Genomic DNA, 15,943 nt, shown 5'->3' with positions numbered 1-15,943 from the left:
CCTCCCAAAGTGCTAGGATTACAGGCATGAGCCACCGCACCCGGCCATCAGTTTCTTGATTTGTAAGATGGGGCACAATAATATTGACCTCATAAAGGTATTGTGAGAATTAGTGGCAGTGTCTGTAAAGCACCTAGCGTCAATGCACCCATTCATCCACTCACTCATTCATCTATATTGAGCACCTCTGGGCAGCACAGGAAGCGCACAGTCCAGCGAGGAGGATGGAGACCACACAAACAGACAGACACAGAGCAAGCCGCAGCCGGTGCTGCAAAGAGAAGTGCAAGAATCCTGTACCAGGGGCCAGGTCTAAACTGGGGATCAGGGAAGGTTTTACTGAATGAGTGATTTTGAGCTCAGGTCCCAAAGATAAGTAGATGCTTATAAGACAAAGCCAGGGTAGAGCATTCCAGGGGTGTTATAGGCATGACTATTTATTCTTTCCAGAATACAATTTGGGCCAGAGAAATGACAGTTGGGTTTATTTTACTTTTGGGGGTAAAATTTGCAGACAGCAAAATGCATGAGCCTTAAGGCACAATTTGAGTGCATTTTGACAAAAGCACACACCCATGCACACACCCATGTAACCAGCATCTCTATTATCAGATAGAATTTTGCTGTCAAACCGGGTTTATCTTCATGTCTTCATAACCTTGTTCCCTGATTATAAAAGTTAAGAAGCTGGGGTTCAGGCCGGGCGCGGTGGCTCAAGCCTGTAATCCCAGCACTTTGGGAGGCCGAGACGGGCGGATCACGAGGTCAGGAGATCGAGACCATCCTGGTTAACATGGTGAAACCCCGTCTCTACTAAAAAATACAAAAAACTAGCCGGGCGAGGTGGCGGGCGCCTGTAGTCCCAGCTACTCGGGAGGCGGAGGCAGGAGAATGGCGTGAACCCGGGAGGCGGAGCTTGCAGTGAGCTGAGATCCGGCCACTGCACTCCAGCCTGGGCGGCAGAGCGAGACTCCGTCTCAAAAAAAAAAAAAAAAAAAAAAAAAAAAAAAAAAAAAAAAAAAAAGAAGCTGGGGTTTTTTTTTATTTTTGTTTTCTGAGATGGAGTCTCGCTCTGTCACCCACGCTGGAGTACAGTGGCACGATCTCAGCTCACTGCAACCTCTGCCTCCCAGGTTCAAATGATTCTCCTGCCTTAGCCTCCTGAGTAGCTGGGATTACAGGCATGTGCCACCATGCCCGGTTAAATTTTGTACTTTTAGTAGAGATGGGGTTTCTCCATGTTGACCAGGCTGGTCTCAAACTCCTGACCTCAAGTGATCCACGCACCTTGGCCTCCCAAAGTGCTGGGATTATAGGCGTGAGCCACTGCGCCCGGCCGGGAGCTGGGTTTTAATGGGGGCATTTCATTGTGGACATTTTACAAGGCTTTGAGCTAGGTTTAAATCTTATATAACTTTCCCCAGGTCTCTCCATGTCCCTGAGACTCAACTTCTTCATCTGTAAAATAGGGTTAATCGAACTTACTTCACAGGGCTGTGTGAGAGATTGGGTCTGCACATGGCCGTAAAATGCCCAGCTAGTGCCTGGTGGGCACGGTGGGGCTGGTGGGCACTCTGTGAGTTAGCCCTGTTAGGAGTTTCTGGAATGGAGACGGTGGTGGGGAGCAGGGCTAGCTCTTGCTGACACCCTTGTGGCTGGAGATGGGCCTTCCCAGGGCAGCGCAGGGCAGCTGTGTGCACCCCCTCATCCAGTCTCTTTGTTCACAGGGATGTGTCTGCAGGCCTTCGTAGAAGCTTTCTTTGTCCTGGCTCAGAGGAAGTTCAAGATGCTGCCACTTCATGAGCAGGTGGCCTCGCTGATCGACCTTTGCGAGTACCACCTGTCCCTGCTGGATGAAAAGCGCCTGGTGTGTGGCCGGGGCGTCCCGTCGGGGGGCCGGCCCCTGCACCGTGCCACTCCCCAGGAGCCCTCCCCATCAGCCCAGCCAGCAGGGGACAACCCCCCACCCCGCACCAGCTGCCCCAATAAGCTCTCCCTTCCCCGACATACCCTGTCCTGAGGGCCACTCTGTCCTCCCGAAGATGGAAGACCAGAGCGGCTTTCAGGGCCGGAGAGCCCCAGGCATTCTGCCTGCAGAGGAATGGCAGGCAGGCTGCCGAGGGGCCCGGCTGAGGTCCCCACGAACTGTCTCTGTGTGCGTCTGAGCTGTGCTTCACCAGGCTGGCTGGTTCTCACCTGCCTTCCTCCTCACACCTCCTGGTGATACACCCTGTTTTCGAGTCATCAGTGGACATGTGACATCTAAAACATGACAGATGGCACCTTCTATTCTGGGCTCACAGGAAGCACCAACTGGGGCAAATCTGTTGTGTTTGGGGCACAGGACACAGTCGGTCCTAAGGCCCGGAGCTGTGGAGAGGAAGCCGAGTGTTGGGATCTGCTGCCGGGGCCTCCGCGTGCCCACCGGGAAAAGCCCGAGAACGTCGTGTTTATTTCCTGCCTCCCGTTCCGAGCGAAGGAAGTGGAAATATCAAGTAGGCGTCTGCGAATCTCCCATCCCAGGCATGTGCTACTTGGGTGTAGTGAACAGATTAACCTCATTTAGTTCATTAGCTTTGCCTGTTGCTGCAATGTTTGGTTTGTTATTAATTAAGAAATAATTAATTAAGAAGTAACTAAGACTCCTGGAGCCTCAGAGCTGGCAGGAGCCTCGGAGGTCATTTTGTTTGATTTTGTTTGACTGTGACCCCAAAGCAGGAATCCCATCTTTAGCCTCCCTGACCAGATAGTCTGAGTGGACCCCTGCATAGGTGGGGTGCTGGTCATGTGGCCAGTGTGTCCACAACAAGCACTGCCAGGGGTCCCTGCATGCCCAGCACTGTGCTGGGAGCCCTGGATGAGGGAAGGAAATCAGACATGGATAAGAACCAGAGCAAGAGGACATACACTAGTATGTCAGACCTGGTGCCAGGGACAGGGGAGCTCGTGCTTTCTCTTCCATGGGACCCTTTCCTTGTCTCCATCTGTATCCCCAGGTAGCCCCCCTCTCAGAGGAAACGCCTCAGAGGCATCGGAACGTGGCATTTTGGAAACAGCCTTGGGCATGTCAAGGTCCAGGGCCCGTTGAAGACAGGCAGACAGGACTTGGCAAAGCCACGCTCTCCAGAGTGTGGCTGGATTTGAGGTTAATGTGGCCCTTTCCTGGGGGATCCCTTTAAAGGATGCTGAGAGGCCGTGGGAAGAGCCAATGATCATGCTCCAAGTGAGGTAGAGAGAAGTCTTTGAGGCACTAGTACTGTGCCTGGCGTGGTGCACAGTAGGACTCAGAAAATGCTGGTAGTGCATGGCAAGGGAGAGGGTCCTGGGAGGCAGAGGTGCATCCCAAACTCCTGAGACTTTCTCCTCCTTCCTTCCAACATCCTGTCCTGACTCCTGACCCTAACTGATAAGAGCAGTTGACCTGGTTCATAACAGGTACTCAAAAGCATCTGTGGAAACAAGTTACTCGAATCCGCCCTCCCCAGAGTATTTTTAAACCCAAAGACAAGGTTGTGAATCCAAGATGTCTCCAATTGTTGGCAAGCGATTTCAGAGCAGGGGCTGCTCTGTTCATCCTTGCCTGGCGCTCCTTCTTGCCAGGAGCTCATCTTCTCAAGGAGGAAAACCTGTTTCCCCCACGGTGTGGCTTCCGTGCAGCGCCCCTTCCCTGCTGCTAGCAGAGCCCAAAGGCCGCTGCCCTTCCCCAGCCGAGAGGGGCCGTGGAACTGAGCCCTGCAGAGCCCACTCTGGGGTGTTCAGTGACAGCAGACTTTTGCAATGACTTTATTTTCCCAAGCAGAAGGCAGGACAAGTGGGAAGGTAGCACAGGCAGGATGTGCCTCCTGTAGCACAGGCAGGATGTGCCTCCTGAAGTGTGTCGAGTGTCCTCTACGTGGGGTGCTGTGGAGGTGTCATCGGCTCAGTTCCCCAGGTACTAGGGCAGGTCCGTAACGTTGCTCCCCTTTCAGATGAGGAAAGGAAGGCCCAGGAGGCCACGTAGTCAGGACTTGGTCTAGGTGTGTCTGTCTTTGACTCCTTGTCCCTGGGTGAGCATGAATTCAGCTCCAAGTAGAGACCCCGCAACTCTACTCCGCGCAGGGCTGCCTGGGGTCTGTCACGGTCTGGTGGCATGGGACAAGGCAATCAGGGCTCCTAAATGGTCCAGTGTGAGAAACAATGTTTGAAGTCCCCATGTAGCTCTCCCAGTCCCTTTTGGCAGAACAAATGGATTTTCCAGAGAAAGACCAGAGTAAGCACCTCTGGGCACACTTGTCATCAGCTGGGAGCCACCAAAAGTCTTAACAAAGCTCTCACGTGACACCGTTTCTTGAAATTGGTCTTCAGAAAGTACTTGCTTGCCAAAGTGGAGTGCAATGTTCAGGTCTAAAACCAACGAAGCACGTTGAATATTTTGAAAAATAAAATCAAGAGGTTGAATTCCAGCCACCTTGTCTGGGGTGATATGAAAACATCAGCTCTCCTGGTAAGGGCCTCTCCCACCCCTGCCATCATCTGAAGGCGGGCTGCTCCGCCCACCATGGCCCCTTTATCCCGGGAACAGCCCCCTCCTCTGCAGACAAGGCCCGGATAGCCCCACCCACCCGCAGGGCACGGAGCCTCCCTGGTGATTGTTAGGGAAACGAGGCTGTGGTTTTATGAGAGGCCAGTCATGACAGATTGCCCCTTTTCAGTTCAACCAGAGGCTGCTCCATTATCACAATGAGTGATAGCTGACTCACCCCACCTCCTCCGTTCCTAATAAGAAGCCCCACTGTGTTTACCCCTTTGGTAATCGGCCACTCGTTTTATTGGATGTAATTGAAGCAATAGCAAAAGCAGATGGTTTCTTCCTCTAAGAGGACAGGAAGCAGAGCCGGCAGTCCGGCCGGCCCAGAGGCACATAGCTGGGCACCCCTGTGCTTTGCTGCAGGATAAGCTCTGTCCCTGGAAGGGCCCTCAGGATCCATCTCCAGCGTCTTCTCCCTACCCCTCTCCTGCCCCATCCCCCTCCTACTGATGTCTGTCTCTCCCCACCCTCAATGCACACACAGTCCAGCCACACGGATCCTCTCCCTAGTCCACTGGCTGAGTTCCTGAAGAGCTGGGCACTCTGGGGGCTTGGAATGAACGGGTAAGAAGATCAGGCTCAGCCTGTGCTCGGTTTGGGGGTTCACATCCAAGTATGACAAGTTAGTGGGACCAATCTGGGAAGGGAAGCATCAAGAGAACAGGGCAGACCCACAGAATGGGGCTCACCCACCATTTCTTTGGGTGTGCCCCTGGGCAGCCTCCTTGCTCCTGCCATGCTGACCCTACCTGCTCCCTTCCTTCCAACCTCCTAGGGGCACAGGCTCAGCGTTTCTGTTGTTAGGGGCAGGAGCTTTGTCCTCACAGCCTGACCAAAATGGAGTCTGCAATGGGTGCTTATAAAGACCCGCTGGATTCAGTGCAGCTGTTAGCAAGTGCTTGTCCCAACAGACCCCTCCCCATGGGCAGAGGCAGGGCCTCAGGAGAGAGAAGCGTCCATCCCTGAAACGAACCACTTGGATTCCTCTTACTTCTCCTCCCGACTTGTGTCCACTCCGCCGAACTCAGACATGGTCTCTTACCTGGGCTTCCACTGCCTCCCTGCCTCTTACCCCTCCACCCTACCCTCCATCCCCATCAATCTGAAAGGAACTTGGAGAGCCACAGAGCTGACATCCAGTCACCTATTGAAAGCAGCCCTCATTAGCATCCTTTCCTTTCCATCCTAAGACCCACACCTGACACCTGCACCTCTGCAGCCTCCCTGAGCCCCTGTCCGACCCCTGCTCCCAGGACTGTTCGTATCTGTTGTCATGAGACAGGAGGAGGATGTGCTATTTCCCACCACCCTTGTCTTGCTGGCCCCTCTGCTTGGGATGGCCTTCCTCTGCCCAGTGGCAAACAGACTTTCAGTTCAGTTCCAGTGTCCCTGCTGCAATCCCCCAAACAGAGTGAGCAGTTTCTTCCTTCTACTTCCAAGAACTGGAAAGTTCCTGTATTGGCGCGTGCACTGTGGGACCACAGCATTGGTTCCCACCCAGCTGTGAGTTCCTGCAGGGTCAGGCATGTGCTGGGTCCATGTTGGCACAGAGCAGGGGCCAGCAGGTGCTTGCTGTGAATAGGAACGTTTAGCAGACCCTGGGAGACGAGACAGTGTTATCACGCTTGTTCTCCGCTTCGCCTGCGGGTGTCTTTAAGAAGCACAGATTTCTAAACCTTGCCAAGCTGATCCGCTGAACATCTCTACATCCCCGGCTGCCTTGTTGGCTCCCTGGGACATGGCAGCTGCCCTGTGTCCATCTGACTCTAGGTGTCTATCCACGGCCCTTTGTGGCCAGGCCTGGGCTTCGTACCCATGGGCACCCCCTCTCATTCAATCTCAGAGACAGGATGCAAGGCTGGACGGTCCTCACTAACACCCCTCCAGCCAGCTGGCCAGCCTCCTTTCAACTCTGCGTTGCCCTGAGTTGGTGTGGGGTTGTTGAGCTCCCAGCAGGTCTTCCTGACGTGCATGTAGGTAGTCAGGCGGATGGAGTGGGAGGATAGGGGCACAGACACTTGAAATGGTGTTCCATGCCTTTCTAGACCCCAGGCCCTTTCCTACGTGTTTTTATCAGCACATGCTCAATCCTTCCCAGTTTACAAAGCACTTCTAGATCCATTCAACCCCACGAAGAATGAGGATCACTGGGCACTCTGTTTTCCCGGGGGCGGGGAACTGGCTTCCAGGAGGCTTAGTGACTGACCAAGGTCTCGAGGTCTCGAGGTCTCGTGCTGGTGAAGTGCAGAGCCAGGATCCGCCTGAGGCCCCCAGCTGGCTCCAGATCCCACACTCCTTCCTCGGCACTTCCTCGGTTCTGCACGGTGCCTCAACACTCCCCAAAACATCCAATTTTGCAGGTGTGGAAACCCACGTCCCGCAGAGGCTGGGTGTTTGCTCCACTCAGTTCCGGGGACTTAGCTTAAGGCTCTCTGATCTGTTCTCTTCCTGCCGAGCACCCCAGGAAGGCTCTGTGGGTACACCCCAAGGGCTCCAGGTCTCCCAGCCACTTAGTGAGAGTGGCCAGTCCTGTCTCACTTGATCTTTGGGTGCATAAGACGAGATCACAGAAAATGTCATCAGTGTGAAAGTGTTTTGTAAAACCAAGGCGCTGCCCAAACATAGCGTTATCTTCAGCCTGGCTACTGGCTTCCTACAAAGTGAAGGGATGAAGGGAAAACTCTTTCTTGAATAATGTTATCCATCAAGACAGACAAAACCACACTGGTCAGCTCCTCCTGCCCTCCCCCCCACCCCCCACCTCCCCTTCATTCCCACATGTTTAAAGACATTCGTAGGCTGAGAAATGATTCCTGCTGCTCCTCTGACACCCGGAATGTGCCTTGTGATTGGCAGAGTGTCCCTCCAGAATAGCTTAATTTTTTCCCATTTCTTGACTAATGTCCTCTACTCCTTGGCCCTATAATTGAGAATTGGGCTTGCAATGGCCAGCACAGGAGTATCTTCCCTGAAAGCTCAGAAATGATGGCTCTCCCAGTAGGGAGCTGGCATTCCCCATGGCCGAGAGCACCGTCCTCCTCACACGGAGGGATCATTCACCACCGTGTGTATTAACCTGAAATCCACCTCGCCTTGATGGATATTTTTGCCAGTCTCCCATTTGGTTTGATGAATGTGAGAGAAATTTTCCCATATGGCATATGAATTTCTCCCTCACAAAATAAGTCTAAATTTTTTTCTGTTCCCGGAGATGAAGGAGCTCAGCAGAATAGGCCACATCTTCAATTACCTTTATCTCTAGTAGCCCAATGTCTTGATTTTTATATAACTGGGAAAACCACATAGCATAATGCTCACACACACACACACACACACACACACACACACACACACACAGAGTACCTATAAGCTATGATAGAAAATGTCAAAATTACGATGTTTTTCTCATTTCTGGTGATTGGCTTCCGAGTGTTACTTAGTGGAGTGGAAAGGGCTCTTTGCAGCCCTGCAGTAGTGTCTTGTGCTTACCAAGAGGCTCATAGGAAACATTTCCTCCAACATGAAGGTGTTTGCTAAGATTCCAACCAGGACCCAGTCTTGGGCCACAGAACACTGTCTTCTCCCCGAGGCCTCTCGCAGACCACAGGGATATTTTCCCTTCAGAACCTCTTGCATCAGAATGGGCAAAGTGAGGGCCAGCAATCCCAGAGGAGGTTGTGAACTGTTCTGGAAAGCGAGGGCTTTGCAGTCAGACCTTCATATGAACTTGGTTCTGTCTGTTGCACTCTCCCTAAATGACCATGGGCCAGTGACTTTACCTCTCTGATCCCTGCTCCTTGCCTAGATAGTGGGGATCACGTCGTAATGTATGTAAAGAGCCGGGTGTGGGACTTGGCACCTGGGAAGTGTCTTAATACGTGTCTGTTGAGAAAAGGAAGGGTCTCGACGTGTGGAAACAAGACGGATGCCAGGAAATACGTCTGCCCACCTCCACGCCCCTGACAGCGGAGGCTCCTGGAGGTCTGGTGAAAGACCTCACATGCTCCAGCACTGCCGGCTCTGTGCTGAGCTCTGCCTTTAAGAGACTGCAGCTCCTGCCTCTTAAAAGCCTTTAAAAATTCTTTATTAAATTTTCATGGCGCATAAAGTCAAGGTTCTGTTACTTGGCCTCAGTTGTCTTGGCAACTTCGTAAAACGCAATAATAAAACGAAGCTGAGTGTTGCTAAACACAGGCTCATTGTATAAACGACTGCGAAGTACTGACAGTTTGTTCTGCACGATAATTTTTGACAGCAAATCCACCGGGGTGGACAATGCTTGTTCACTTGGGGTCAGTTGTGAGAAAAGGACACCTTTTAATTTTTTTTCTCCCTTAATGCTTAATATTTGCCTAGGAAGCTAAATATTGCCTCAAGGAAACTGTGAGATCCTGGGGGAGGCAAAGGGAGGGGTTTGGAAAATCTTTCAACCCTTGATCTGCTGGGGACAGTCTCCCGTAGGGAGGGAGGGATCTGTCCCTAGAGTTTGGTCAGAGACTCTGGCTGCCCTGGGAGAGAGGATAGCCCCTTACAGCTTCCCGTGTGCAAGGGGAGCCACAGTGCTCGACTAGGGCTAGGCCAGTGAGCATTGCACGTTTCACCCTCACGGGGAAAGCTAGAGGCAGGTGCCTCCCTAGAGAACTAAACCATTCACCCTGCACCAAAGAGGCGATTCCTGGGGCTGCTGGAGGCTCTGTCCCTGGAACGGAGGCCCCTCCTCCTCCTATCACCCCTCCTCCCCTTCTACCCTTGGGGCGCAGCATATATCTGCTCTGAATATTTCAGAATATTTGGCAAGTGGAAAGCAGATGGCCTTGAGTTAAAAACAAAGTGAGACCCCAGCTCCCTGGAAATCCCCTCACCCATTGGCATCAGAGAAAGGTTCATTTCACATGGCTCCCCACCCCCCCGACGCCCAGGAAGGCCACTTAGGTAGGCCCTGTTCCCACGGGTAACCCCTGTGGTCCTCTGGATCCCAGTTCACTTTTTAATGACCCATTCAGATTCTGCACATTCCTCAGACATACCAGCACCTCGGTCCCAGGCTCCTGTGTCACAGGTCATGGCGCTGCAGTGTGGCAGAGCTGTCATGCCACTCTCTGCTGGAGAAACCCGGGGTTGCCTGCCCGTGGCCCTGCAGCCTGGAGGGGAGGCAGCTAGGGCAGTGTGAGAGCTTAGGGCTGGCTTGGGCCAGGCATGTCTTTGGAGGATGGAGTGGGGACTGTGGAGGCCACAAGGAGCCCTTTCACAATGCTGCCTGCCCCACAGGATCCCCTCAGGGTTCAGGCCCCACCTCTGTCTTTAACCCAGACAACTTCAGCTTTCCCATTCTTACTTGATGGGCTTTGCAATAAGGGTGTATCCGCAGCTGCTGATGCCTGCCTTTCAATATTACGCATGAGGCAAGGGAAGCCCAGAGAGGGGAGGGGTCTTGCCCCCAATACCCAGCAAGTTAGGACATGAGTTAAGGCCTCTTCAATGAAGGAACTGGTTTTGCCCTGTGTGATCAGAGGGATGGGGCGGAAGCCAGCACCACCCTCAGCCCATCACCTCACCAAATACCTACAGAAGGGAACCCAGAGAGCCTCTGGCCCAGGGGTTTTCAAGCTAGATCCCACGGAATCTTAGAGCAGCTCAGCTTGCTGTTTTATATATTGGGGTTGCATGTAAGAAAAAAAGCTTAAAATGCCATCATCCTTTCTAATTTTTTACTTGTGGGGTAAATTGCAGGTTTTCACTAAGCTGGGGGCCCAGAAGTAACTCATCCAAGGTCACCTGAGCCCAGCTGGGACCCCAGGCCCTGCCCTGGAGGATGTGTGTGTCATGCTGGCACCGGTGCTCAGGTGCTGGGCTGGCTCACACTGGGCCCAGGGAGTAGCTGGGACACCCCCCTCTGGAGATTGGCTTGGTGTCTTAATCCATTTGTGCTGCTATAACGAAGTACCGTAGACTGGGCGGCGGATAAACAACAGAAATTTTATTTCTCCCAGTTCTGGAGCCTGCGAGTCCAAGATCACAGTCCCTGCATGGTTGGGTCCTGGCGAGGGTTCTCTTCCAGGTTTGCAGAGCGGTTGTATCCTTACATGGTAGGAAGAGAGTGACAGAGATCTCTAGGGTCTCTTCCCAGGGCACTATTCCTGTTCACAAGGGCTCCACCCTCATGACCTAGTCACTTCCCAAGGCCCCACTTCCCTAAACGGAGCTAGGATTTCATCAGATGAATTTGGGAGGGACACAGACATCTAGTCCATGGCCTGGCCTCTCTCGCCTCTGGTAGAACGGCTGCTGGAAGCCTCCGCGCCCGGCCCTGGGCTCACCTGTCACTGGGCGCTAATCATCAGATACCCAGGGTGGATGACAGGATCCACTGAAGAATTTCCCGTCATAGCTCCTCACCCACCACTTAAACCTGCTTTGAGCTATTTCCAGAGCCAGCGGCGGGGGAGGAGGGGTGGCATCAGTGGGTCACTGGATCCATCGCCAGCTGTGCTGGGAGGAGACTGACCCCAGACGTTGACAGGTCAGAAACCTGAGGGCATGTCCCAGAGAGGCCAGCTACAAGCAGCCATTTATTTGAAGCCACTTGTTTTAGCTTTAAAAGTCCTGTAAATACCGCATTCTGCTCTATATGACATCCGCAAATTAGCCAGGCTAGGTTAGGCTACCCTGAAAAGACAACAAACCCACGGGGCTCCGTGGCTTAACACAGCGGAGGTTTACTTCGTGCGAAATCAAAGGTTCATGTGGGTCTGCTGGCTCTCAGGATGGCTCTCCACAGAGAGGCGCTGGTCTCTTTCTCCTCAACCACGCCTCCCAGTTGCTTCTGGCAAGATGAGAGGGCAGGAGGTGTCCTCAGGGGATGCTGTTCAGGGAGGGGCTGACTCCACCTCCTCCCACAAGCCCTTGGCCAGAAGGCAGTCCCGCGGCCCGGATGGAAGTGCTGGGACAGTGGGACATGCGCCCTTCCTGAGCACCCAAGCAGACAAAAATAAAATGAGATTTGGCGAACACATAGTGTTGTTTTTGCCGCAATTCCTATTTGTTTCAATAGAATAACGTTTTTCTCCCCTTCAATCTTCACAAAAAATGGCTGCGCCAAGGAAATGACCATGGTTCTCTCCGGGCCGCACACAGCGCCCCCGCCCGCATCACCTTTTCTCGGTTGAGTTGGAGCAGATGGAGGTCACGTGGATCTATCTCCTGACTCCAGAGCCACAGGGGAGCTAGGGGAATCTTGTGCCTTCCCGCCAAGAAAGCCAATCCTAGGCTCTGTGGCCTGGGTACCGCTCAGCTCCAAGCTCCACGGGCAGTTTCCCCATCACCTGGAAAACTGAGTCCAAAGCCGGCTGACATTTTCCCCCGAGGAGGTAGGGGCTGGAGGTCCCGGAAAGAGTGCCGACCCTTCCCAGGCTGGAGCAGAGCACTGAGACCACGCTCCAGGGGACATCTGGCCTAGAGAGGGGGCTCTGGCCAAGCCCTCTCCAGTTACCCTGCATCGATGAGCCAGGCTCCCCTGGCTCCCTGCTGAGGAGGGCAGGCCTTGCGCAAAGCCAAGGATTCACAGGCAGTGAACCCTGTGAACATCGGGCTTCTCCTGTAGCTGCTGGAAGTTGTGTCACAATTAACATGGACAGTGGGGGTGGGGACATGTAAAGCACATTCTCAATTCATGGCTAGGGTCTCGCACACACAAGGCCGAGACCCATGCAGGGCACATTATGGCGTTAGTTCATTTAATCTGAGAAACAAGATCGGGTGGTTACTCCTGTTATCGCCTTGCTTTACAGTAGAGGAAGCTGAGGTTCAAAGCTGACGTGCAGTGGCGTGCCCGAGGTAGTGCAGGTTGTCCCTGCCTAGGCGGGTTTTGGAATTTGGCTTCACAGAGCCCACTCTCCAAACAGCTATGCTGTGCCGTGGTGTTGAAGGCCCCCTTGCAGCAGCAGGCGGCTCTGCAGAGGGGATGGGCTCCGGGCACATGTGGAAGTGGAGGCTCTGGGAGAGACCTCAAATAGCAACCTGTCTGCAAAGCCTTTGAACTCAAAGTCCTGGAAGAAACGTCCTAACTCAGTGAGGTTCACACAGCAGGCAGGACTTAGGGTTGCCCAAGAGGATCCAACCTTTGAGAGCTGTTGTGCTTGGCAGCAAGGTAACAGCAGAAGGGACATAGGGAGCAACACTGAGATCCCTGAGACAGCCTCCTTCTCTGGGGTAAATGGGCAGGCAGTGAACGAGAGGAGGCTGGTGGAGAAACAGGTGACCATGTACTGAGGACCAACTTTGTCCCCGGCGCCAGCGTCACCCCAGCCATCATGGCAAGGCAGGTGGAATTTCCCCCCTTATACAGCTGAGGAAACAGGTTTGGAGAAGTTACGCGTCTTGCCCGAGGCTGCAGAAGGCCACCCTGCCCAGGTCACATGGCCACCATAGAAGCTCTGAGCCCAGGGCAGGTACAGAGCCCCACAGACTGGAGAAGGAAGCAGCTGGCCACATGACTGCAGGTCAGAAAGTCCCTTGGCTTCAACCACCTGTGGCCACTGACTTGTGAGCAAATGACATCCAGAGGGGCCACCCCAAAGCCTGGACTCCCGACCCCATGGTCAGGAGAAAGGCTGTCAGGGCAGCGCCAGGCTTCAGCTCAGTCCAGAAAGGGCACTCTTGTTAGCTCTTTCTCTGCACTCACAGGCTGCATTCGACCTGGTGCCTGATAGGTGGGGAGGGGACAAAAGTCTCATTAAGAGAGGGGCCTTCAGTGCAGGGCAAAGAGCTCTCTGCTTCAGGGCCAGCCAGAAAATGTTCACTCCCTTTCCATATTCTTTTTATTTTTTAAATATTGAGACGGGGTCTCACCATATTGCCCAGGCTGTTCTCAAACTCCTGGGCTCAAGTGATCCTCCTGCCCCGGCCTCCCAAAGTACTGGGATTACAGGCGTAAGCCACCATGCCTGGTTGGGGTCTCCATTTTATAATGGTGTCATGGCATGCCATTATAGGATACACTCTAGTTATGTATAATATTGTAGTTTACTTAAATGGTCCCCATTGTTCCTGGGTTTCTGTTATTACAAAATAGTGTTGCAAGACTCTTCTGATATATGCATTTATGTGCATGTACGATGTGTCCTAGAACTGGAATCACTGGGTTAAAGGGTACGTGCATTTTAAGCTGCAATCAATATTGCTGCTATATTGTCCTCCAAATAAGTTGGACCACCTTTAGGCCCCACCAGATGTATGAGAGGAGCCAGTGCTCTGTACTTCCCGCCCTCCCCAACACAGTGTATTGTGAGAATGCCAACTTTCACCTGTTGATAAATAAAAAACATGGCAGCATCTCATCACAGATTGAATTTTCCTTCCTTCCTTCCTTCCTTCCTTCCCTTCTTTCTTTCCTTCCTTCCTTCTTTTCTTTTCTTTTCTTTTCTTTTCTTTTCTTTTCTTTTCTTTTCTTTTCTTTTCTTTTCTTTCTCTTTCTCTTTCTGATGGAGTCTCTCTCTGTCACCCAGGCTGGAGTGTAGTGCCGCGATCTCGGCTCACTGCAACCTCCGCCTCCCGAGTTCAAGCAATTGTCCTGGCTCAGCCTCCCGAGTAGCTGGGACTACAGGCACATGCCAGGATGCCCGGCTAACTTTTTTTGTATTTTTAGTAGAGACAGAGTTTCACCGTGTTGGCCAGGATGGTCTCGATCTGACCTCGTGATCCACCCACCTCGGCCTCCCAGAGTGCTGGGATTACAGGCGTGAGCCACCGTGCCCGGCCTGAATTTTCATTTCTTATGAATGCAGTTGAGCCTCTTTCTTCACCCATTCTTCTACTGGTCCTTTTCTTGTTGATTTGTAGCATCTTTGCAGATGAAAAGAATTAGCCTTTTCCCATAGTTTTGAAAAATATGTATTCTACATGGGCCATTTTCCGGCAGCCAGCTGTCTCCGCCTGCAGCCCGTTCTCCACAGGCTGCCAGAGTGGCCTTTCTGGGATGCCAAACTGATTGTGTCACCCCCGTGCAGATAGAAAACAGCTTCCTGTCACCAGGGTTCAGCTCAATTCCTCACCTGATTTTGGGGGTCTTTTCTATTTGGGGCCCAGCCTCCTCCCTCCCCCACCAACAGGGCCAACCTCCCTCCCCAACCAACAGGACCACCACGTGCAGCCATGAAGGCTGCACTCTGCACAGAGGACAGGGACACAAGGATAACCTGAGTGGCGCCCCTGCAGGGACCCACTGGGCAGCCCTGCCTAGCTCTTGTGAACTCCCTCATGGCTCCTCACTCTTTTTGCCACTCCCCAAATGCCCCTTGCTCTGTCACCTGGCCAGCACTGCTTCCGGGTCCTTCTTCTGCCCCAATGCCCCTCCCCATGTGGGCCTGTTGGTGCACACCACCTCTGCTCTTGCAGATGGCTCCCTCACCCCTTGGTGTGTCTCTTTAAGCCACTTCATGGTGACTCTCTACCAGGTACACCCCAGGCAGGGCTGTGCCCCCTCATATCTGGATCAGGGTCTGGCACAGAAGGGGCCCTTAGGACTGCATGTAGGAGGAACGAGGGAGGGAGGGACCGAAGGCCCCATTGACGGCCAAGCTCAGCCAGCACAGCAGAGCGGGGAGGGCCTCAGCCTAATTTACAGTCATGCATTTACCCAATAGGCTGCTCTTTCATATGAATATCCATTAAACACTTTGTAAAATGCACATTTGAAAAAAGGCAGCTGACCTGCCCTTCCCAGGTAATTATGGTGCGCCTCTTAAGTCTGCAGTGGAGACCTTTTTATTTGGAAGGTCTAGCGTGCTTTCCAGATTATCAATTGAGGCGTTTCTGGGGAGCAGGTTCTCTGCCTGCCCCTGACCTCCCACAGAGGGGCATCCTAGGAGGACCCTGGTGGGCACCAACACCACTGCCATCAGGATCTCCCAAGGGCTCAGGGCCCCAGGGCCCTGGTGTGGGCACAACCAGATGTGGCCCTTGCCTGCCCAGAGCCAAAGGGCCAGGGAAACGTGCTGATGGACAGGCAGGGCTCCACTACCAGCAGAGGGTAGGGCCAGGACCTGGGGCAGGGGGAGGCTGGCAGGAGAAGGGCCAGGCCCCACAGGCCCCATTGCAAGTTTTCTCTTTGCCATTGTAGAGTGCACAGAGGATGACACCATTGGGTTTGTGTTTTTAAAGATAACCAAGCTTACAATTTGGATGGGGCAAGAGTGTACTTGGAGGGGTGGGCTGGGAGCAGGTGCAGGGGTCCAGGCGGGAGGGCTGGCAGCTCCAACTTAGCATGGCCCTGGAGATGAAGGGCACACACTCAAGGGGTTTTAAGCAGGCCAGGTTGACAATACTTCTCACGGCGGCTGTTCAATTGCCATCTCACCTCCCTGCTGGATTGAAACTCCC

General features: G+C 53.2%; 1 protein-coding gene across 3 annotated transcripts in view; it reads left to right on the top strand.

Annotated features, from left to right (window-relative positions):
* Nucleotides 1-8,756, top strand: part of TTLL11 (tubulin tyrosine ligase like 11) — a 281,019-nt gene extending 272,263 nt beyond the window's left edge. For all 3 annotated transcript variants that reach the window (XM_007968180.3, XM_073021894.1, XM_037984655.2), the window contains one exon: nucleotides 1,728-8,756. In XM_007968180.3, coding sequence (XP_007966371.3) covers nucleotides 1,728-2,020 — 293 coding nt within the window. In that variant the 3' untranslated portion in view covers nucleotides 2,021-8,756. The remainder of the gene's footprint in view (nucleotides 1-1,727) is intronic.
* Nucleotides 8,757-15,943: the final 7,187 nt, after the last annotated feature.

Source organism: Chlorocebus sabaeus, chromosome 12 (assembly GCF_047675955.1).
Source record: "Chlorocebus sabaeus isolate Y175 chromosome 12, mChlSab1.0.hap1, whole genome shotgun sequence".
In the NCBI taxonomy this organism is placed as follows: Eukaryota; Metazoa; Chordata; class Mammalia; order Primates; family Cercopithecidae; genus Chlorocebus; species Chlorocebus sabaeus.
This window is presented reverse-complemented; position numbering and strand designations above follow the sequence as displayed.